Here is a 23817-nt window from a genome sequence, read left to right as displayed (position 1 = left end):
ATTTTCTCTCTCACTGCAAACCAATTTTCTTCACGGTATTAACAGGCAGCTCAGGAGCTCCACAGGGGACACCAGGGTTAAAAGGGCTCTTTTCCAATTTTAGTTCAGAAAATCCCAGGGAATAACCTGATTGGCCCAGTGCTGATCAGACGTCTACCACTGGAGAAATCAGCTGAGTTGGGGTGGAGAGTCATGTAAACACTTGAGACCAAAAGTTTGAAATGCAGAAGAGGGAAGAATACTAAGCAGAGAAAATATTAACTCCAGTATGAGGAGGAATGAGTGTGGTTTAGGTAGATACCAGCTGAGATGAGAAATTGAGGGTAAGTACAAGTAGTATAGAGGTAACAGAAGATTATGGAGGGCTTAGAATTTATGCGGTGGCATGCTTGGAGGTCAAAGAAATATGATGCTTAGCTCTGGGTGCCACAGTTTAAAATAGGAATAGACAAACCATTGTATCCAGAGTAGGATAATCAGTAGATTGAATGTAAGTTGTATAAGGGCAATAACTATCCGGGTTTGGAAAGAAGTAGGGAAAGATCAAAGACAGCAAAGAGAACTCAATAGGACTTAGGGTCAATAAGAGGAGGTTTTAAGGAGAGAAGCCAAGGATAGCCAAGGGTTTCCAACTTAGAAGATGTGGGCATTTGCAGAAATAGGGAAGATAAGAGAAGGAGTTAATATTGGTAAATGATACACTGTTTTAGACATATCACATTTGCAATGCTGGTGGTATATCCCACAGCTGGAACTGCTATCAAGAAGTTGGAAATGTACGCTGGAGTTTAGGCAAAGAGATTATCGAATTGTCTGTAGATAACATATCTGAAACTAGAAAAGAGGAAGGCGCAGGCTGTGCTTTGGAGACAACCCACTTTAAGGTTGTGGGAAGAGAGAGAAGAGTCAGTGAAGGAGGCGGCTAGGAAAGGTTCGAGGAGGTAGGAGAACCAGGCAAGTGTAGAGTCTAGAGAAGTCAAAGCAGAATTTCAGGAAGGAAGAGATGGTGGCGTGGAGACAAATAACGGAGGAAACTTGGAAAAGGCAATTGTATTTGGTGAGGTCTTTCAGATCCCTGGAGAAGAACGGTGTTAATTGCCAAATCCATCCTGAGAGCTGAACTCCTGTTAGCACGATGCTAGGTGCTGGGGACAGGAAAAGCAGCACAGATTCTGGACCCAAGAAGCTAAGAGCGCGGCGGAGGAAGTGAGAAGTGAATGCATAATTAAGACACAATGTTCAAAGGGTTTAAACAGAGATGTGCACAAAATGCGAGAGAAGACTGAGGAGTGGGCGACCCCACCGGGCGGGACTGGGGAAGGGTGGGGAGGACGGTTTGCTGTTCCGGTGCGTGGTGGGCCTCCAAACATTCCACGGGGGCAATTCCAGCAGAACCAGTCCTCTGAGGCCATGGACAGCTCTTGGGGGGCTGCAGGGAGATGGGGCACGAGGGGACCCCGGCACCTGGGGGCGAAGGAGAGTTAGCAATATTTGGGTCCTATTTGAAAGATGCGAGATGCAGGAAGGAGAGGCGAAAAGCTTCTCTAAATTCTTTCAACTTTCTAACATAGGGCAGAAAAGATTAGCAGAGGTAGAAGCCGGGCCTTTTGGGAAGCTAGTGGACCAAAAGCCTCAGTTCGCTCGGCTCTGGGATCTTAGCCGCTCTTCCCAGGCCTCCGCACCGGACCGGAACTCGAGTGTCCTATTGCCTGGTTTGGCGCCGGATGGCAAAGGCAGACGGACCTACACGGGAAAAGTGGAGAACCCGGTTAGGAAAAGCAGGGGACCCTGGCGGAAGCCCCTGTTGGGCGTCAGGCGGCTGTTGGTGCGTCCGGGAGTTGGGGGGCGACAGAGCCCTAGCAGGTGAGGGTTGAGGGGCCGCCTGGCCGCGGCGCTGTCCTTTCTGTTTCCCGGACCCGAATCGGGAGCTAAACACCGGGGCTCTAGAGTTTTGCCACTTACTAGCTGTATGACCCCGGGTAATTTAATCTTGGGACCTCGGTCTCTATAATTGGAATAATAATAGTACCTCTCTCAGAGTTGTTGTGAGGGGTTAAAGAAAATGCACTTAGAACAGTTTCTGGCACATGCTGAGCCCTGGATATACAGTTTTTACTAAGACTACTAGCTTGTAGCTGCGTGGGTTACGTTGCCGTCAAAACTCGCTGTCAACTTTGGCCTGGCATCGTCCAGTGAATAGGTTTGACTTTATGTTTATTGGTAAAAATATGAAACAAAACATTTATAATGTTAGAGAAATAACAGCATTACTGAGGGTTTGGAAAATAGGGTGAATAATATTACTCATAATTCCATCAGCCTACACACGATTTTAAAGCCCTTTTTCTTTCCCCCCAAGTCTTTTTTGTCTGTACATTTTTATACTCCTAATGTTATAGTAAATGCCATTTTGATTCCTCCTTATATGCCACTTAGTAGTGTAGCCTAAGCATGGGGTTCACAAGAATCGTTTTTATGATTGTACAAATTCCACTTTATGGGCTTATTTGTTTTCCGAATTCCTGTATATGTAGAGGTAAAATCATTTAAGCACAAGTGAGGGAAATTTAAATAGTACCTATGATTCTGGGACCACTGATCAACTATTTTTGTTTTTTCTGGTTCCCTTCTATTTTTAGTCCATGTGAAAACATATCGTTTACATGGTTTTCATTTATTCAGCAAACATTATTGGACATCAGTTATGTTCAAGCCATAGTCCCTAAGATTAAGGAGGTCAGGCTAGTTATGTAGACAGATAGAAGGTAAGAGTCTAAGGTTACGTAAGGGCTATGAACGTGTGCACAGGTTCTTATGAGACCATGGAAGGAGAGCAATGTCAGTGCCCTCCAGTCAGAACTGCCCTACACTTCCCTCCAGGAACGTGCCTCTAGTTGAGCAAGTTGGGTTTATTACTCCTTGTAGTGAGGGAGAACACACAACATGGGACACCATGGGGCATCTCAGTAAGAGGATGTTGAAAGGGACTTATTATTAGATTTAGGCTTGTGTTAGGTGATTTTTGGGAAAGTAGTCAGGAGGTGGAGATAGTTCTATGATTAGTTATCTTAAATCTAATGTAGGAGGGAATCTTACCCATCTAGAGTGAGGCTAGTGCCATGGCTGGTTAGTATACAGCAGACACTCATATTAGCCAGGATGGTAGAATGTTTGGTCACTTTTGTGGTTTGAACAATGTTTTTTGTTTTTTTTGTTTTTTTTTTCCCTGTGTTCAGATGTGATTATGGTTGGTCTTATTAGAGCTGAGGATATTGCCCATGGATATGAGGAGAAGTTAGGTCAGGGAATTGAGCACATTTTGGAGGGCCTTGTGTGCCATTTTAGGAGTTTGAATTTCTGGGGGGGAATTGCTGAATTATTATAAGAGGAATGCCATCATATTTAGAAAAATCCCTTTCGTTGCCAGGCAAAGGATGGATTGGGAGAGGAGGGGGAGGTTAGAGTCAGGGGGATGAGTTAGGACTTTGCTATGTAAAGGGTGTCCCATGGGCCAAAACCAAGGGCATCACCTGGGAGCTTGTTAGAAATGCAGAATCTCAGGCCCGCCCCTACACCTACTAAATCAGAATCTGCATTTTAACCAAATTCCCAGATGACTCATAAGGACCCTCAAGTTTGAGAAGCCCTTTGTTAGGGGAATTACAGTATTCCTGGTAAGAAGCAATAAGGCCCTGAACCAAGACGCTGATGGCGGAGGTGGAGAAATGTGGAGATATTATTTATTCAACAAATATTAGAAGCCTCTTGCATGCCTGGCACCATACTGGGAGCTGGGAGTACCACAATGAAGATAGTCTCTCCCCTGAAGGCACTTCCAGCCTGGTGGGGGAGACTGACAAGTGAATTGGTCAGTAAATTGTAGCAGGGAAAGTGTAGACTCAGTGTGCAGTGAGAACACATCAGAGGGACAACAGTCTTGTGGAGTTGTAGTCAAGGAAGGGTTCTTGGAGGAGGTAACGGATGTCTAAGCTGAGTCCCAAAGTATAAATTAGCTAGTCAAATTCAGTAGAGGGCATTCTCCTAGGAGCAGCAATTGGCCAAGACCTGAAGCCCAGAGAGGTAGTACTGGGTGGTACCTGTTGGACTGCAAGTACTCTCTGTGATTGGAGCACAGAGTGGGGTATGACTAGAGGTGAGGTTGGAGAGATGCAGAGGCCAGATCTGGAGGAGTCTTGTAGACCCTGTGGAGAAAGTTGTGCTTTATTCTGAAGACTAAGAGAGCCTCTGAAGTGTTTTAATCAGAGAAGATAAATGATCATTTTGGTGTGTTAGGCCCTTCTAGATGCTGAGTGGTTGATGAGGTGGTGAGGATTACAAGCCTGGAGGCAGGAAGCAGAGTGCAGTGATCTAAGAGAGAGAAGGTATGACCCACCTGATGTGGGCAGTGAGGAAGGAGGGGCATTCTAGAAGGATGACCAGTCCTATGTTGTAGTTAGCCATTTTGATGTGGACTCTTAGGCAACTGAAGCAGGTGAGCTGGTTTGTTGGATTTTTGGCATTTCTGAGGCTTTTTTTTTTTAATGTTTTCACTGTTCCGTTTAGTGTCTCACTCAGCACCATGTTCTGACTAGTAGGTGAGTTTTTTTGTTTGTTTGTTTTGTTTTTGTTTTTGTTTTTCAGGTTGAAGCACATTTAATCCTTTTTCTTCTCAAATTTTGAAAGTGAGCATTTGGACATTTGGTAATTGTTAGAGGTAGATTTTAATGTTTACAGTTTTTTTCTTTCTAATAGAGGAAGGAAGGCAATGTCTTCCTAGAGAATCCTAGGGTAATTATTGGCAGTTATTACATGTTTGTTGCTCCAATGTTTAACCACTAGAAAGAGAAATATTCTGGTAGTAGTTAGATTATTGACATCAGGCAATTAGCAAAGAAAATATGGCTTTCTTATAAATCAGCTATTGTGGGTTTTTTCCTTCAGCTTCATTGAAATATAATTGACATTGTATAAGTTTAAGGTGTTGATTTGATACACTTATGTGTATGATTGCACCATATTATTAGCTAACACCTTAGTGGGTGAGTTTTTGGTTTTGTGTTTTCTCTTTTCTGGTCTCTGGGGCCGGGAGAGGAGAAAGGCAAATAAATTGGCCTTGGGTATTTTATTTCCCTTTAGAGGTAGCTGGAATAGATAGAAGAGGGGACTAGTTTAGCCTTCCTGATTCTCGCAGCACTTCCTGCCAGCACTCATTAAATGTTGCTGCTAGAAGCAAAGTTGTTATTTTATTAGAGCTATAGAAGTTATATTGCTAATGTTTTACATATAGATAGGCAGCAGCATCTAGTGGAAGGACATAAGGCCAGGGTTCTAGTTCTAACTTTGATACCAATTAGCAATGTGAGCTTAGGCAAGTCACTTTACCTGTTGGTGTCAGTTTCCTAGAAAAAGGAAATATCTAGTTGACTTGCCTTACAGGATCCTTATGTGGATTAAATGAGATAATATATGTCAGAGTGATATGAAAATATTAAGAATGATATTTAAAGATATGTTATGGTATTATTGCTACTGTTGCTTAGGTTCTATCTTTGAGGAGCTTGAATAGTGACATAGTCAAAGCCTTGTTACTCAAAGTATGAGCCCTGGACTAGGACCTTGTTAGACGTGAAGAATCTTGGGGATCTTGTCAGACTTAATGGATCAGAGAGCCCTCATATAGTCATTATTCCATCTGATCTTCAGAAGAATCCCTTAAGGTACGTGGGGGAGGTGTTAACACAGTCTTACCCCCGAGGAAATGGAGGCCTCAAAAGATGAACTGCTTTAACTGAGGGTAAACAGGTTTATTACATTTAGCCATGTGAAATTGCCAATATTCACAATACTCGTAACCTAATAAGTGGGCAGAGCCAGGTGTCAAGTCCAAGTTTTCTGAGTCCGCATACAATGCTCACTGTAGTCCTTGTTTTTATGATGAAGTGCTGAAGTGTTAAGTCGGTTGGCTCAGGTCCTAGAGTGAATTAATTGTATATTTTATTTTAGGAACCAATTGTTTCTTTAAAAATCTAGCATAAAAATTTGCTTTAAGGTTGATAAAACCTCTTTAGGTAGCTTTCAGCACATATTGGAATAATTTTTGGGTTGATCATTAGCTCTATGGATGGGCCTGTGTTTTTATTCGTCTTGGTATTTTTTTTCACACAGCAGTGGGATGCATTACATACAGTGCAAATAGTGCTCTGCTCATAATAGGGCCTGGGTAAATATTTATAGAATTAGAAAATAAATTCATGAATTTCGTAATACGTGATCCATGTTGAATTTGAAATTGTGGTGCATTCATTGCTGTACTGGTAACTCTTCAACGTCTCTTCTATTATAGGTGGAACTGGGCTATTTGCTTCTTTCCGTGGTAGCCCAGTGAGAAATTTACATTTTGACTTGCTCTCACCATGGCTTTGGTTCACAAATTGCTGAATGGCGCTTATAGTCTCAGAAAATGCCCAAAGCTGAGTGTTGCATCATATCCACTTTGGGGTAGTCGCTTTGCAGACTATTGTTCCAGTAGTCTTCAGAAACCAGTGGCTGTTTCTGGCAAAGCTTCCTCTCAGAGGAAGACTGAAGGGGATTTGCAAGGACATCACCACAGAGATGTTGCTTTGGATATAACTTCTCCTGAGGAGAAGCCTGAAGTTAGTTTTGATAAAGCAATTAAAGATGAGATAAAGGACCATTTTTCACGTTTGAAGGATGATATTGTGAATCATTGGATAGGGCCTGAAGGCCGCCCTCTGCATGAGGTCTTGCTGGAACAAGCCAAGGTTGTCTGGAAGTTCCGTGGAAAAGAAGATTTGGATAAGTGGATAGTGACTTCTGATAAGACAATTGGAGGCAGAAGTGAAGTGTTCCTGAAAATGGGCAAGAATAACCAAAGTGCACTACTGTATGGGACTCTGAGCTCTGAGGCGCCTCAGGATGGGGAGAGTGGCCGCAGTGGGTACTGTGCAATGATATCCAGGATTCCAAGGGTAGGTGAGGCCCAGCAGCCTCAGTTTTCTAGTGAACTGGGGTGAACTTCATTGCAGCATAAACTATAGCAGACAGCTTTTGTTTCTGTAAATGAAAACACCTGGTATCTCTTCTGTGTATGGGGTTAAATAACTACTGGGCACAAGTGTAAAGTGGAAGCACAAGGAGGAAGTGGTTCTAGAGGAGGAGTTTCTTGTTTCTGGGCATCACCTTGGGCCAAGGTGGGACATTCTTATGTTTGAGGAGCCCTGAGAGGTTAGACATTTGAAAGATGATCTGGGGAGATTCACATCTCCTCTAACATAGACCATAGAACCCATAATGTCCAGGGGTTCCTTAGAGTGGATGTAGGGTCAGCTTGTGGCTTTTTTTTTTAAGTAAACTTAATTTTAGAAGTTTTAGATTTACAGAAAAATTGCAAAGATAGTACAGAGAGTTCCTGTATGCACCTCACCCAGCTTCTCCAGTTGTTAACATCTTACATTACTATAGTCCATTTGTCACAACTAAGAAACCAACATTGGTACACTACTATTAGATAAATTCCAGACTGTATTGGATTTCACTAGTTTTTCCACTAATATCCTTTTTCTATTCCAGAATACCACATTACATCTAGTTATGTCTCCTTAGTCTCCTCTGGTCTGTGACAGTTTCCTGGTATTTCCTTATTTTTCTTGAGGATTTGAGAAATACTGGTCAGGTATTTTGTAGAATGACCCTCAGTTTGGGATTTTCTGATGTTTTTTGTCCTGGTTAGACTGGGGTTCTGGGTTTTTAGGAAGAATACTACAGAGTTGAAGTACTCTTCTCATCACATCATATCAGGGGTCATGCTAGCAACATGACTTATCACTATTGTGTTAACCTTGATCACCTGGTCAAGGTAGTGTTCCAGGTTACTCCATTGTTAAGTTACTTGTTTTTCTCTCCTTTCCATACTCTGTTCTTTGGAAGAACGCCCTACATTGAATGTGAGTGGTGGGGCATGGGTTTAAGCTCTATCTCCTGGAAGTAGTGGTGTTCACGTAAATTATTTGGGATTCTTCAGTAAAGGTTTGTTTCTTCTCCCACACTTATTTATTTATTCAGTCATTTAGTATGAACTCACACTTTGGATTATAATTCAATACTATGTTATTTATTTTGTTGTTCAAATTGTTCCAGCTTCGGCCATTGGGCGCTCTTTCAGGTTGGTTCCTATCCCTTTGACATGCCCCCACCCTTTTGTGTTTTGAGCACTCTTTGGAACTATAAGATGCTCTAAGCTCATCTTGTATTTTCCCTGTGCCAACCCTAGAATTAACCATTTCTCAAAGGAGCCCTGGTTCCTTTTTTTGGATAATGGTATTAGAAACCAAGATCTGGGTGCTGAGTGTGCTTGTTGCTACTGGGTTGCCACTACTTCTAGGCCCTCTCAGTGGACACAGCTGGGAAATATATGTATGCATACCAACGTGTGGAAACACACTTGTCTATAATTTCTATATTTATATTAACCTAAATATGAGTTCATACTGATGGTCTGACTAATCTAGTACCATATGATTCATTCTAGCCTTCCCCCTCTTATCTGTAACTTCTCTCTGTAACAGTGAGAAACCTGTCTCCTATCATTTACCATCCATTTACTTATTAATTCAACCTCACTATACATGTAAAGCACTTTTGGAATTTTTAACCCATAACTCTGAGAGAAACAACTTTACCAACTAGAGTACAATGTTGACATATAGTTCGTTTTATCTTTAGCATTACAGTTTCCAGTCAGAACACTATTTTCCAAAGTTACTTAGGTCAGCTCTTTTGTCTTCACTACCAGTCTATGGCTTTTTGCAAATTTGCCCACCAGGCTTTGTTTCAGGGTGGGCTGGACAGGCTCCCGTGCCTGGCCTTGGCCACAGCCCCTGATGTTTGCTTGGATATTGTGCTTTAAGGAGAAAGGCAAATGTTAGGAGTAGTCTGAGGCTCCCTCTCTCCGGATAATGATGAAAAAGAAAAGTATGTGTTCTTTCAGAGGCAACAAACTTTGCATACAAAATTTTTTTCTGGCACTGAAAATCCACAGAACGGATTTGGTCAGTCCACAGTAGAAAATAATTGTGGCTAGTTACCTACTTTGGAGTAATGAAAATAGTTGATAACATTTATTAAATGTACACTGCCAGTCCTTGTGCTAATTACTTTATATACATTATCCCTTTTATTCCTCACAACAATCTTGTAAGGTATGATCATCCCAATTGTACAGATGAGGAAACTGAGTCTTGGGGAGATTTAGTAACTTGTCCAAAGTTACACAGCTAGTAAATAATAGTTCATATCTGAGCACTGGTATTCTTTTTTTTTTTTAAAGATTTTATTTATTTTATTTTTTTCCCCCCAAAGCCCCAGTAGATAGTTGTATGTCATAGCTGCACATCCTTCTAGTTGCTGTATGTGGGACTCGGCCTCAGGATGGAGGGAGAAGTGGTGCCTCGATGCGCACCCGGGATCCGAACCCGGGCTCCGAACCCGGGCCACCAGCATCGCAGCGCGCGCACTTAACCACCAAGCCACAGGGCCGGCCCTGAGCACTGGTATTCTTGAAATCAGAATACCTCTGAGATTGCTATAAACTTCTTTGGAAACTAACACTAAATCCCACTTTCAAAGAGAGAGAGACAGTATAGATAGTTGTTAAGAACAGATTCTGGAGTTGAACAGCACTGGATCTACCCCTTATTAGTTGAGTGCTCAGTTGATTCATCTATAAAATGGAGTACAATGATAGTATCTATCTCAGGGCTGTTGTGAGGATTAAATTATGCATGCAAAGTGCTTAATGTAAGTATTCAATGGGATGGTAAGCATTATAATGGATGACATTATAAAATGTCAGTTTTAAAACTTGAACTTTTTCATAGTTTTCTCAATTATGGGTAGGCAGCTGTCATAAAATGACCCAGTCAGAAGCCATTGCTCCATAGGACCAGGGAAGAAAAGTACATACAGTAATTCATTTCCATTCAGTGAACACAAGTGAGTGCCTTCCCTGTGTAAACACTGTCCTGAGCCTATCATGTCTTAAACATTACCTTAGAAACATACAACTATGTCAGTATTTTGTACTAAAATAAGAATCACCAGATTTATCTGTCTCATGATGGTAGTAGAAAGCCAAAAAAGACAGAAAAGTGGCTAGTGGATCCTTTGATGCTGCTGACTTGGTGATGACTCACATTTTGCTAATAGTGGAAAATGAGGTGAAATTAACTTTCCTTTTTGTATCTTAGGGCCCTTTTGAGAGAAAGAGGTCTTATGATTGGTCCCAGTTTAACACGCTGTATCTCCGTGTCCGTGGTGATGGTCGGCCGTGGATGGTGAATATCAGGGAGGACACGGATATAATCCAGAGGAAGAATCAGATGTACAGTTACTTCATGTTCACCCGTGGGGGCCCCTACTGGCAGGAGGTCAAGGTAACAGCACAAGTCTTTACTGTTTATGAAAATAAGGTCTTTTGAGATTATGGTTACCTTGTAGTTTTCTTTTTCTTATTAATCTTTCTTGAAAGATGTGGGGAGGGAAAGAAGGAAGAGGATCGGGGGGCAAGGTTTACATAATTGATTTTTTCTTTCATTAATATACGTGTTAGCTTACTACCAGTAAATTTTTTTTTTTTTTTTTGTGAGGAAGATCAGCCTTGAGCTAACATCCGATGCCAATCCTCCTCTTTTTTGCTGAGGGAGATTGGCCCTGGCCTAACATCCGTGCCCATCTTCCTCTATTTTATATGGGACGCCACCCCAGCATGACTTGACAAGCAATACGTTGGTGCGCTCCTGGGATCCGAACCTGTGAACCCCGGGCCGCCAAAGCGGAGCATACACACTTAACCTCTGCGCCACCAGGCCAGCCCCCCAGTAGATATTTTTTTTTTTTTTTTTTTAAAGATTTTATTTATTTTATTTTTTCCCCCCAAAGCCCCAGTGGATAGTTGTGTGTCGTAGCTGCACATCCTTCTAGTTGCTGCATGTGGGACTCGGCCTCATGATGAACGGAGAAGTGGTGCCTCGATGCGCACCCGGGATCCGAACCCGGGCCGCCAGCATCGCAGCGCGCGCACTTAACCACCAAGCCACAGGGCCGGCCCCCCCAGTAGATATTTTTAATAAGGAACTCGCGAGGTCCATGCTAAGTCATGGGTATACTTCTGCTCTGTGCCCAAGTAAATGTTTCTTTTTAAGTTTCTGCCATGTCACCTCCTCCAGGCATCTCTACTAAGCTAGTGTCCCTACCTTAGTAGAAAGGATCCCTTGAGAGGAATAAATACTTCAGACTTTACAATCATAAAAATTTTTATTTCTTGGTAATATAAAGCAGTCTTATTTTGTGAGTGAGAAAAAGCTTTGAGAAGGTAAATGATGTTAACCTGGAGGAAAATAAGTGGAAATTTAGGGACTGAGGGCAAAATCAAGTACCCATTCCTTTCATCTGCCTACTGAAGATTTTTAATCCATAAACTCCCTCAAAAGAAAGTGCCCATTTTGCTCATACTTACACCTAAGGATCATCCTGGATTCCTTTCTCCCTCACCCCACATCCAGTCCATTAGTAAGTCCTGTCACCTCTATTTCCAGAGTCCACCCGGAAGCTGACCTTTTCTAGCCATCTCTTTTACTCACACCCTAGTCCAGGCCTTTGGATTACTGCGGCAGCTTCTTCATTGATTTCCTTCTTTGTCTTCTTGCCCCCTAAAATCTACTCTCCACGCAGCAGCCAGAGTGATCTTTCTAAAACATAGTTCAGGGGGCCGGCCCCATGGCTTAGCGGCTAAGTGCGTGTGCTCCGCTGCTGGCGGCCCGGGTTCGGATCCCGGGCGCGCACCAACGCACTGCTTGTCCAGCCATGCTGAGGCGGTGTCCCACATACAGCAACTAGAAGGATGTGCAACTATGACATACAACTATCTACTGAGGCTTTTGGGAAAAAAAGGAGGAGGATTGGCAATAGATGTTAGCTCAGGGCGAGTCTTCCTCAGAAAAAAGAGGAAGATTGGCGTGGATGTTAGCTCAGGGCTGATCTTCCTCACAAAACAAAAAAAAAAGAATATACAAAAAAAACAACAAAAAACACATAGTTCAGATTACATCACTCAACATGTTTAAAACCCTCCAGGGGCCGGCCCCGTGGCGCAAGCAGTTAAGTGTGCGCGCTCCACTGCGGCAGCCCGGGGGTCGCAGGTTCAGATCCCGGGCGCACACCGACGCATCACTTGTTAAGCCATGCTGTGGCGGCATCCCATATAAAGTAGAGGAAGATGGCCATGGTTGTTAGCTCAGGGCCAATATTCCTCAGGAAAAAAGGGGAGGATTGGCATCAGATGTTAGCTCAGGGCTGGTCCTCCTCACAAAAAAACAAAAAACAAAAACAAAAAAAACCTCCAGTGGTTTCCCCTTACAGTTAGAATCAAGTCCAAACTCCTTAACATGGCCTACTGGGCCTACTACATCGGACCCTCGTCTTCGTCTTCAGTCTCCCCTTCTACCTCCCTCCTCCACAATCGCCCCTTTGCTGTGGGTCATACTCAGCAAGCTCTCTTCTGTCTCAAAGACTTGTACTTAGTGTTGTATCTGCTGCTATGCTCTTCTCCCATATCTTCACTTGCTTTCTCTTTGTATCATTCACCTCTCAGCTCAAAAGTCGCCTCAGAGAGGCCTTTTCTGATCCCTCTAGCTAAAGTTGTACCCTCTAACCCAGGCACTTTCAATAACATCACCCTGTTTAATTTTTTCATAGAACTCATCACTAAGTAAAATTATTTTTACTTTTTAAAAAAATTTTTTTAATTAATTTTACTTTTAGTTTATTGTCATTCTCTACCCTGCTCCCCTGGAACATAAATTCTGTAAATTCTGAGAGCAAGGACCTTGTCTGTATTGTTCATATCTGTTTCCTCTACACCTCGAACAGTGCCTAGCATAAAATAGGCACTCAGTACATATTCGTGCACTAATATGGATATATAACCAAAATATTGTGACATGTAACACTTGTATACAAGTAATATATATAACTGATCATTAAGTATTTCATTATCAAAAATTTGGAAAATGCAGAAAAGGAAAAAAATAGGTTTTTTTTGTGAGGAAGATTAGCCCTAAGCTAACATCCGATGCCAATCCTCCTCTTTTTGCTGAGGAAGATTTGCCCTGGGCTGACATTCGTGCCCATCTTCCTCTACTTTATATGGGACGCCACCACAGCATGGCTTGACAAGCGGTATGTTGGTGCGTGTCTGGGATCCGAACCTGCCAACCCCAGGCTCTCGTAAGCGGAGTGTGCGCACTTAACCGCTACGCCACCTGGCTGGCCCCAGGAAAAAAAATCTTGAAGTACCACCTACCCAGAGGTAAAATACTATTTTTATACTTTTTTTTTTTTTTTACAAAAATGGTATTGTGCCAATGCTGTTTTATAACATATATTGTTCACTGAACTGAATATTATATACAACTTTCTGTTGAAATATATTTCTACATCATTTTTAATGTCTGCATGATATTTTATTATAGAAATAGACCACAGTTTACTTAATCCATCCTCTATTGTTGTTACATTTAGATTATTTTCAGAGTTTTTCACTATTGTACCAAACTCGGAGGTAAACATCCTTAATTATTTTCTTAGGATATATTCTTGGAAATAAAATTCCTAGAATAAATAGTATCTACAGTTTTAAGGCCTATGATGCACATTGCCAAATTATTCTCCAGTATCACTATCATTTAACCAGTAACAGTTACTTTCTTTCCTGAAAATACATGTAGTCCTAATCTTTGACTGGAAATAATAGTTGTTTGCATAGCTCTCTTTAAATTATTAAGGGAGCCAAAGCAATCCTGAGAAAAAAAAATAAAGCTGGAGGTATCACAGTCCCTGACTTCAAAATATATACAACAAAGCTATAGTAATCAAAACAGCATGGTACTGGGACAAAAACAGTCACACTGATCAATGGAACAGAATTGAAAGCCCAGAAATAAAACCACACATCTATGGATAGCTAATCTTCGACAAAGGATCCGAGAACATACAATGGAGAAGGGAAAGTCTCTTCAATAAATGGTGTTGGGAAAACTGGACAGCCACACGCAAAAGAATGAAAGTAGACCACTATCTTATACCATACACAAAAAGTAACTCAAAATGGATTAAAGACTTGAATGTAAGACTGAAGCCATAAAACTCCTAGAAGAAAATATAGGCAGTACACTCTTTCACATTGGTCTTAGCAGTATCTTTTCGAATACCATGTCTACTCAGGCAAGGGAAACAAAAGAAAAATATAAACAAATGGGACTACGTTAGACTAAAAAGCTTCTGTAAGGCAACAGAAACCATCAACAAAATGAAAAGACAGCTCACCAACTGGGAGAAGATATTTGCAAACCATATATCTGATGAGGGGTTAATTTCCAAAATCTTTAAAGAACTCAAACAACTCAACAACAACAAAAAATGAACCCCCTGATCAAAAAATGGGCAGAGAACATGAACTGACACTTTTTCCAAAGAAGATATACAGATGGCCAACAGGCACATGAAAAGCTGTTCAACATCACTAATTATCAGGGAAATGTAAATCAAAACTACAATGAGATATCACTTCACACCCATCAGAATGGCTATAATTTTTTTTTTTTTTTTGGTGAGGAAGATTGGCCATGAGCTAACATCCGTTGCCAATCTTCCTCTTTTTGCTGAGGAAGATTGCCCTGAGCTAACATCTGTGCTCATCTTCCTCTATTTTGTATATGGGACGCCGCCACAGCATGGCTTGATGAGCGGTGCGTAGGTCTGTGCCTGGGATCCAAACCTGGAAACCCCAGGCCGCCAAAGCAAAGCACACCAACTTAACCACTACACCACTGGGTCAGCCCAGAGTGGCTATAATTAACAAGACAAGAAATAACAAGTGTTGGAGAGGATGTGGAGAAAAGGGAACCCTCATATACTGCTGGTGGGAATGTAAACTGGTGCAGGCACTATGGAAAACAGTACTGCGATTTCTCAAAAAATTAAAAATAGAAATACCATATGATCTAGCTATTCCACTACTGGGTATTTATCCAAAGAACATGAAATCAGTAATTCAGAAAGACATATACACCCATATGTTCATCACAGCATTATTCACAATAGCCAAGATGTGGAAGCAACCCAAGTGCCCATCAGTGGATGAATGGATAAAGAAGATGTAGGGCCCACCCCGTGGCTTAGCGGTTAAGTGCGCACGCTCTGCTACTGGCGTCCCGGGTTCGGATCCCGGGCGCGCACCGACGCACCGCTTCTCCGGCCATGCTGAGGCCACGTCCCACATACAGCAACTAGAAGGATGTGCCACTATGACATACAACTATCTACTGGGGCTTTGGGGGAAAAAAAAAAGGAGGAGGATTGGCAACAGATATTAGCTCAGCGCCGGTCTTCCTCAGCAAAAAGAGGAGGATTAGCACGGATGTTAGCTCAGGGCTGATCTTCCTCACCCACACACAAAAAAGAAGGTGTGTATATATATATACACACACACACACACACACATATATGTGTGTATATATATATACACACACACACACATACACACACACACAATGGAATATTAGTCACAAAAAAGAATGAAGTACTGATACATGCTACATGGATGAACCTTAAAGACATCATGCTACGTGAAATAAGCCTGACACAAACGGATAAACATTTTATGATTCCACTTATGTGAGGTATCTAGAATAGGCAAATTCAGACAGAAAGTAGAACAGAGGTTACGGGGGCAAAGAAGGGGAGTTATTATTTATACAGTGGAATACTACTCAGCCATAAAAAGACAAAATTCTGCTATTTGCGACAACATGGATGGACCTTGAGGGTATTATACTGAGCGAAATAAGTCAGAGAAAGACAAATACCATATGATTTCACTCATATGTGGAAGATAAACACATAGATAAGGAGAAAGATTAGTGGCTACCGAGGAGAAAGGGAGTGAGGGAGGGTGAAAGGGGTAAAGGGGCACATGTGTATGGTGACCGTCCGTAAAAACTGGACTGTTGGTGGTGAACACGGTGCAGTATATACAGAAACTGAAATATAATATACACCTGAAATTTACACAATGTTGTTAGCCAATATGACCCCAATAAAATAATTTTAAAAAAAGAGAAATTAAGGGAAAGTGTTGGGGAAGAGATTTTTAAAAATTAAATGTTATTAATTGCTTTTCACTTCTTCATGAATAATTTTCCTTTAGTAGATAGAAGTGAGATGTTCCAATTATACAGAGAAAACAGGAAAATGATGGAAAAATTGTGTATATTAGTTTTCTGTCACTTGTAGAGAGAAAACAACTGTTTTTCTTTTTATGCAAGTTTTACAGATTTAATGTTTCTTCTTCATTTCTTTCTAGGCTAAAAATATCCAGTTCCCTTGGTGTGGAGACTGGTCTTAGAGAATTATGTGCCAAAAAGACAAGAGATTAGCTTGAGGGGACCAGTGGGGTGGGTGACACATACTCCTTGGATGGCAAGCAGGTAGCATTGATTCCATTTCCAAAATATATTTTGAATGATGAGGTAGATGGAGTGCCAAACTAGGATGTAAAATGAGAAATTGACCAGGGGGTTTCTTCTAAGTTCGTTTGACAGGAATGAAGGGAGCAAGTGAAATAAGAATGGGACTGCATTTATTTTTATTTTTATTTTTTTTGTGAAGAAGATCAGCTCTGACCTAATAACATCTATCACCAATCCTCTTTTTGCTGAGGAAGACTGGCCCTGAGCTAACATCCATGCCCAGCTTCCTTCACTTTATATGAGACGCCGCCACAGCGTGGCTTGACAAGTGGTGCGTTGGTGTGCGCCCGGGATCCGAACCCCGGGCTGCTGCAGCGGAACGTGTGCACTTAACCGCTGTACCACGGGGCTGGCCCCTGTGACTGCATTTAGATTTGCTGTGTGAGCAAAATGATCTTGTGCAAAGCTGGTTTGTTATGAGCTTTGAATTGAGTTTGTTTTTATGTCAACAAGTGTTTTTGGTGATAATCTGAACAGTACAGTTTTTTTTTTCCCTTTTTCTCCCCAAAGCCGCGGTAGATAGTTGTGTGTCATAGTTGCACATCTTTCTAGTTGCTGTATGTGGGATGCAGCCTCAGCATGGCCAGAGAAGCAGTGCAGTGCACGCCCGGGATCCGAACCCTGGCTGCCAGCAGCGGAGCGTGCACACCCAACCGCTAAGCCACGGGCCAGCCCAATCTATCTTTTTTTTTTTTTTTTGAAATCTGTCTTTTCATTTTAAAGTAAGTTGCTGACATCAGTACATTTTGCCCCTAAACATTTCAGAATGCATATCATTAGACTTCAATATTTATTTAGGTTTTTTTGAGGCCTTTTTAGAAAAACATAAATGAGATTATACCATAGATTTTGTCTCTCTCCATTTTTTTTTTTTTGTTGAGGAAGACTGGCCCCGAGCTAACATCTGTGCCAATCTACCTCTGTTTTGTATGTGGGACACCACCAGAGCATGGCTCGATGAGCGGTGTGTAGGTCCACGCCTGGTATCTGAATCTGTGAACCCCGGGCCGCCAAATTGGAGCATGCGAACCTAACCACTATGCCACTGGGCCAGCCCCTGTATCTTCCTTTTTTACTAATGATATATTGTGGAGGTCTTCCTGTTGCATCCTGTGTAGATCTACTTCATTTTTTTTTTTTTTCTTTAGATCTACTTCATATTTAAAAATAGCTGCATAGTATTCAATTCTATGTATGCACCATAATTTTTTTAACCATTTCTCTATTTTTTCTTTTTTGCTATTAGAAAAAGCTATATCTTTATGTGTTTGTCAGAGTTTATCTGAAATATAAATTCCTAAAAGTGAAATTGGTAGGTCAAAGTTGTGGCATTTCGAATTTTGCTAGATATTGCTGTGTTAGTTTTCTATTGCTACATAAAAAATTACCAAATTTAGTAGCTTCAAACAACACACATTTCTTAGCTCACAGTTCTGTAGGTTGTAAGTTGGGACACGATATGGCTGGTTTGATGCTCGGGGCCTTATAAGGCTGAAATCAAGGTGTCAGTTGGGCTGTGTTCTTTCTGGAGGCTCTGGGGAAGAATCTACTTCCAGGCTCATTCTGGTTGTTGGCCAAATTCAGTCCCTTTGATTATAGGACTGACATCCTTGTTTCCTTGCTGGTTGTCAGCTGGGGGCCACTCTCAGCTCCCAGAAGCTGCCTGCATTCCTTGCCATTTAGCTCCCTCCATCTTCAAAGCCAGCTGTGGAGAATCCGGCCCCCGGCCCCCCACCCCCCATCCCCCACCCTCCATTGAATCCCTCTCCTGCTTCTGATCTCTTTCACCAGAGTCCCTCCTTCTGTGGGCTTAAGTGTTTGGTTTTTGTTTTTGTTTGTGAGGAAGATCAGCCCTGAGCTAACATCCAATGCCAATCCTCCTCTTTTTGCTGAGGAAGACTGGCCCTGGGCTAACATCCCTGCCCATCTTCCTCTATTTTATATGCGAGGCCACCACAGCATGGCTTGACAAGCAGTGCCTCGGTGCGCACCTGGGATCCAAACCTGGGAACCCTCGGGCCTCCGAAGCAGAGCACATGCGCTTAACCGCTATGCCACCAGCTGGCCCCGGGCTTAAGCGTTTAAGTCAGGCCTACAGAGGATAATCTTCCCTATATTAAGGTGAACTGATTTGGGACCTTACTTCTGCAGTTCCTTCACAGCAGCACTGAGCTTAGTGTTTGAATACCTGAAAGAAGGTGTGTGTACACTAGAATGTGGAAATCTTGAGGGGCATCTTAGAATCCTGCCTATCACAATTGCCAGCTGCCCTCTAAGAGTGGTACTAATTTGCACTCCTACTAACAGTATACAAGTGTACCTGTTCCTCCCCATCCCCGTTTTCCTACTGGGTTGTTTAATCTTTTTCTTAGTTATTTGTAAAAGTTTTGTGTCTAGGATACAAGTTTTTTGTCCATAAATGTTACAAATATTTTTTTCCTAGTTTATCCTTTGTCTTTTGCCATCAGAAAGTTATAATTGTTCTCTACTATATCACTTTTCCTTTGGGACTTCTGGCTTAGCAAGGTTTTTTCTAGAGCTTATTTTATTTCATTTAACAAAAATTTATATCTGTGGTCCAAATGACTAGCCACTGGTCATAACTGCATATATTAAATAATTTTAGAATTAAACTATTCTTTATCATTGCAATTCCATACAGATGTCTCAGTTGCTTACATTTCAGCTATGAAGTCAATGGTTTCTTCTTTCAGATTCCTTTCTCCAAATTTTTCTTCTCTAATCAAGGAAGAATCCGGGATGCCCAGTACCAGCTTCTGCTTGACAAGGTAACATTTTCCTGTACTTTCACTCAGAACTGTATTATCTTAAGTGAAACAGAACTCCTGTGTGGGTGAGTTCAGTCCATTTTTGAGGGCTGACAAATGAAAGATGAAAATTCCTACTCAAGGCCCATGTTATACCCAGACAGATGTTGACTCAGACCTATCCGTTGAAGCAGACCTCCATCCTGGAGGAATTTCAGTATGGTCATCTTTTCAGCATGCCTGCATTTTATTTTAGCTTTAAAATAAGAAAACAGCATTAGAGTTCAGGAGAGCTTCAAGGAACCTCCATTAGCCATCCATGTTGTCCTCACTAGTCTTAAGTGGCACTACTTTAAATTGCTACAGCATATGAGAACTGTGGTATACTTGCTAAGGACTGATAGTACAAAGACCCAGCTATAGTAGTCATATCGTGGAATTTTAAAACTCCAGGAACAACATCAGTGCATTAGTGTAGGAGATTTTGATCAACTTCTCTATTTTAAATTTAGATCTCTTCTATTGGATTCACCCTGGCTGATAAAGTGGATGGTCCATTCTTCCTGGAAATAGATTTTATTGGAGTGTTTACTGATCCCGCCCACAAAGAAGAATTTGCCTATGAAAATTCTCCAGAGCTTAACCCAAGACTTTTTAAATAGAGATCTTGTGGTAGTTTTGTATTACTAAACTAAACGTCATAGGATCCATGATGACAGACAAAATAAAAGTATTTCTTTTGATGGCATCCAACCAATGGCTGGTATGTATTCCCTAAGACAAAGCTAAATGCCGTTGCTAAGAGGGACCATATAGAGGGAAACACAGCATGAAACCAGGTTCTAAGCTATACCTTAACTTATAGAACGCAAGTACTGATGCAGAGGTACTATGTAAATAACTGTTTTTGATTAGAATGATTCCTATTAGGAACAATTCCTACATGAGTAGGTGGTTTCCAAAGCAAGGAGTGTCCAAGATTACTGTTGATGGCTTTCTACCACTCTATTCCTTATAGGTTGCTTCTGTTTTATAACCTTTGAAGAAAGGAGACTGTCAAAGAATATTAAGATAAAGATGCTATAGAAGTCACTGGGAAAAGAGATACCTACTGTCTTAGTCTGCTTGGGCTGCTATAACAAATTAAGGTGGCTTAAACAACATACATTTATTTCTCATAGTACTGGAGGCTGGGAAGTCCAAGATGAAGGTACCTGCTTATCTGGTGTCTGGTTAGTGTCCACTTCTTGGCCTCTAGACAGCCAGCCTTCTTGCTGTATTCTCACATGGCTGAGAGAGAACAAGTTCTAATCTCTTTTTCCTTATAAAGGCACTAATGCCATCATGAGGGCTCCACCTTCACGACCTAATTACCTCCCAAAGGCCACACCTTCAAGTACCATCACATTGGGAATTAGGGTTTCAACATATGAATTTTGGGGGGACACAAACATGCAATCCCTAACACCTACTTAGAGAGCTGGCCCTCCGAAGATGCATGACCTTACTAGTTCTTACTTTATAGTGACTTTTAATGTAACCCCTTAGATATTAGACTAATGTCCCCAAAGCTTCTCCAGTCATTTGAAGTATTACAGAGATTGCATATGCCAAAAATAAGGCTCTGATTAACAGTTTAAATCTATCAATTCTTGTCTTCTTAGAGAGAGGAAGAGGTAGGAAACTATTATATAGCCAGAGTACTCTAAGAGAGCCAAGTTTAAAATAAGTAAGAGAATACACAAAGGCTAATGAATAGCCTTTTTCATCATCTTGGCCTAAAATCTATTTTGTATATTGTCATGTAATTATATTTTTATTTATTTATTTTTATTTTTTTTGTGAGCAAGATCAACCCTGAGCTAACATCCATGCCAATCCTCCTCTTTTTGCTGAGGAAGACCGGCTCTGAGCTAACATCTATTGCCAATCCTCCTCCTTTTTTTTTTTTTCCCCCCAAAGCCCCAGTAGATAGTTGTATGTCATAGTTGTACATCCTTCTAGTTGCTGTATGTGGGACGTGGCCTCAGCATGGCCGGAGAAGCGGTGTGTCGGTGCACACCCAGGATCCGAACCTGGGCCGCCAGTAGCGGAGTGCGCGCACTTAACCGCTAAGCCACGGGGCTGGCCCTATATTTTTATTTTTAAAACTTCAAAGTTTTCAACTTTAAAACTTTATTGAGGTATAATTTACATATCATAAAGTTCACTTAATTTTAGAAAATTTCCATCAGCCTAAAAAGAAACTTCAATGCCGCTTTGCAGGCACTCTTCATTCCCACTCCTAGCCCCAGGTAACTACTAATCTATTTTCTCTTTAGGTTTATCTTCTCTGGATATTTCATATGAATAGAATCATACAATATGTGGTCTTTTGTGTCTGGCTTCTTTTTACTTAGCATAATGTCTTTTGAGTTTCATATATGTTGTAGCATGTTATCAGTACTTCATTCCTTTTTAGTACATAATATTCTTTTAGTCTATTTATCGATTGAGGGACAGTTAGATTTTTCTCCATTTTTTGGCTACTATGAATAATACTGCTATAAATATTTATTTGCATACAAGTTTTTGTGTGCACATCTGTTTCCATCTCTTGGGTATATAGCTAGGAGTAGAATTACTGGGTCATATGGTAGATGTATATTTAAGAAACTACCAAGCTTGGGCCGGCCCTGTGGCTTAGCGGTTAAGTGCACGTGCTCCGCTGCTGGCGGCCCGGCTTCGGATCCTGGCCGCACACTGACGCACCGCTTCTCCGGCCATGCTGGGGCCGCATCCCACATGCAGCAACTAGAGGGATGTGCAGCTATGACATACAACTATCTACTGGGGCTTTGGGGTGAAAATAAATAAATAAATAAAATCTTTAAAAAAAAAAAAGAGAGAAAAGAAACTACCAAGTTGTTTTCCGAAGTGGTTGTATCATTTTACCTTCCCAGCAGCAGTGTATTTGACAGTTACCCAGAGGTCTCTTGATTGATCTGATCTCTGCCTCTTGATAGAAAAATCTGAATTTATTAAGCACCCAGGAGTATGCCATGTTCTGTGGGCTCATATATGTATAAAAATAAATATAACAACCTGCTGTGAAAATAAAAAAAAAGGACATGTCATTGCTTCTTGGGGTGGAAGTGAGTGGTCAGGAAAGGATGTACCAAGATTACAAGTAAACTCTTGTTAATCTTAGCTGGTCAACTGAATCTTGGAAGCCAATTATGTTTACAAAGAATGAATCTACCACCATGAGAAGAAAATTTTATTTATGAAAATCTTAAGCAGTACAAAAATCAGAAGCTTCACTTAGGTGCAACCAACATGGATTTGATGCTAAGCAACTCTAGTCTTTTCCATAAATTGAATAAGATGTAAGTTTGACAGGGCACAGTAATCCTTAAAGCAGCAATCCTCAGATTTCATTATGGCCCTGTATATTTTTAAATAAGCAAGGCTAGAATGGGCTATAGTTTTTGGTTTTTGGTTTTTTTTTATAGTTTTTGTTTTTAAGAATATATTGAGTGACAGATGGCAATTACATGAAGTGATCTGAACAAAGGTACAAATAAGCTTATACAAAACGCTTCACATAGGTAAAATATTGATGCCATAACCAACCCATATGGCCCACAGTTTCATTAAGACTACTAGATTCTCTAGAGGATGAAGAGTTGGCCTTTCCCAGCTTACCCTATCTATAATTTGTTATTGTTAAATTTCTACTAAAGCTTGTGGTATAACTAGCTATCATCAGGTAAATGCTTTTGCCTAGAAGAGGATTACAGTTCTGTTAATATTAAAGCCAGCAGAGAGAACTTAACATTAAAAATCTACATCAAGAATCTATAGGCTGGGTTTCATTAGAAAACTGAGTTGTACAGGGACTTAGATAAAAACCAGTTCAAAGAATTTGTGAGCTTTAAGGTAATAGTGTCTTCTCAGAGATGTAGCACATGAAGAACCCACTGACACTACATATACAATGAACGAAGTTAACAGAAAGTTTTTTGACTAAAGTGGGGAGGACAGTAGAAAAAATTTACAAGAAAAAGATTCAGAATAAAGGAATATTTACAGAATGTTAAAAAATTATTAATTTTCAGCCACGAGGCCCCTTCGAGCTCTCAAAACCTTTGCTTTCTTCTCCTTTCGTTCTTGCTCATGTTTCTTCCGTTGCTCCTCCCTAAGAGGGACAGGTACACATTAGGCTCTAGTGACACTCCACAACAGACCACTTGAAAGCACCTGTTGTTAGACTAACACCCAAACTTAAAAATGACACCCAGCACACTGCTGTAAAGCACACTCTTACAGGACACTGCACTCTCTCTAGTGGTCTATGCCATGGAAGTCACACCTGTAAGTCACTGTTGTATTAAAGGGCTAGAACTTGGTATTTTCCTTTTTATGTTAATACAGCATTCTAAAATCAAGCATGGAACTGGAAC

General features: G+C 41.1%; 2 protein-coding genes across 3 annotated transcripts in view; one reads left to right on the top strand and one right to left on the bottom strand.

Moving 5' to 3' along the window:
- The first annotated feature begins 1792 nt into the window (after positions 1-1792).
- NDUFAF1 (NADH:ubiquinone oxidoreductase complex assembly factor 1) lies at positions 1793-20125 on the top strand. Its single transcript, XM_014780582.2, has 5 exons — positions 1793-1863; positions 6344-6989; positions 10266-10451; positions 19319-19393; positions 19885-20125. The coding sequence occupies exons 2-5, from the start codon at positions 6414-6416 to the stop codon at positions 20032-20034; spliced, it is 987 nt and encodes a 328-aa protein (XP_014636068.1). The 5' UTR covers positions 1793-1863; positions 6344-6413; the 3' UTR covers positions 20035-20125.
- A 2491-nt stretch (positions 20126-22616) lies between these two features.
- Positions 22617-23817, bottom strand: part of NUSAP1 (nucleolar and spindle associated protein 1) — a 28999-nt gene continuing 27798 nt past the window's right edge. For both annotated transcript variants that reach the window (XM_087425401.1, XM_087425407.1), the window contains exon 11: positions 22617-23552. In XM_087425401.1, the coding sequence (XP_087281527.1) occupies positions 23462-23552 (91 nt within the window). In that variant the 3' untranslated portion in view covers positions 22617-23461. The remainder of the gene's footprint in view (positions 23553-23817) is intronic.

The sequence above is a fragment of the Ceratotherium simum genome, chromosome 3 (assembly GCF_057802395.1).
Source record: "Ceratotherium simum simum isolate JZ-2026a chromosome 3, ASM5780239v1, whole genome shotgun sequence".
NCBI classification, from domain to species: domain Eukaryota; kingdom Metazoa; phylum Chordata; class Mammalia; order Perissodactyla; family Rhinocerotidae; genus Ceratotherium; species Ceratotherium simum.
Note: the sequence above shows the minus strand (reverse complement) of the source record. Positions and strands in the feature narration are given on the sequence as shown.

Coding starts and splice junctions, on each gene's coding strand:
- NDUFAF1 (XM_014780582.2), top strand. CDS start 6,414: ATGGCTTTGGTTCACAAATTGCTGAATGGCGCTTATAGTCTCAGAAAA. Junction 10,452..19,318: donor CCTACTGGCAGGAGGTCAAG/GTAACAGCACAA, acceptor TTCTTCTTTCAG/ATTCCTTTCTCCAAATTTTT. Junction 19,394..19,884: donor ACCAGCTTCTGCTTGACAAG/GTAACATTTTCC, acceptor TTTTAAATTTAG/ATCTCTTCTATTGGATTCAC.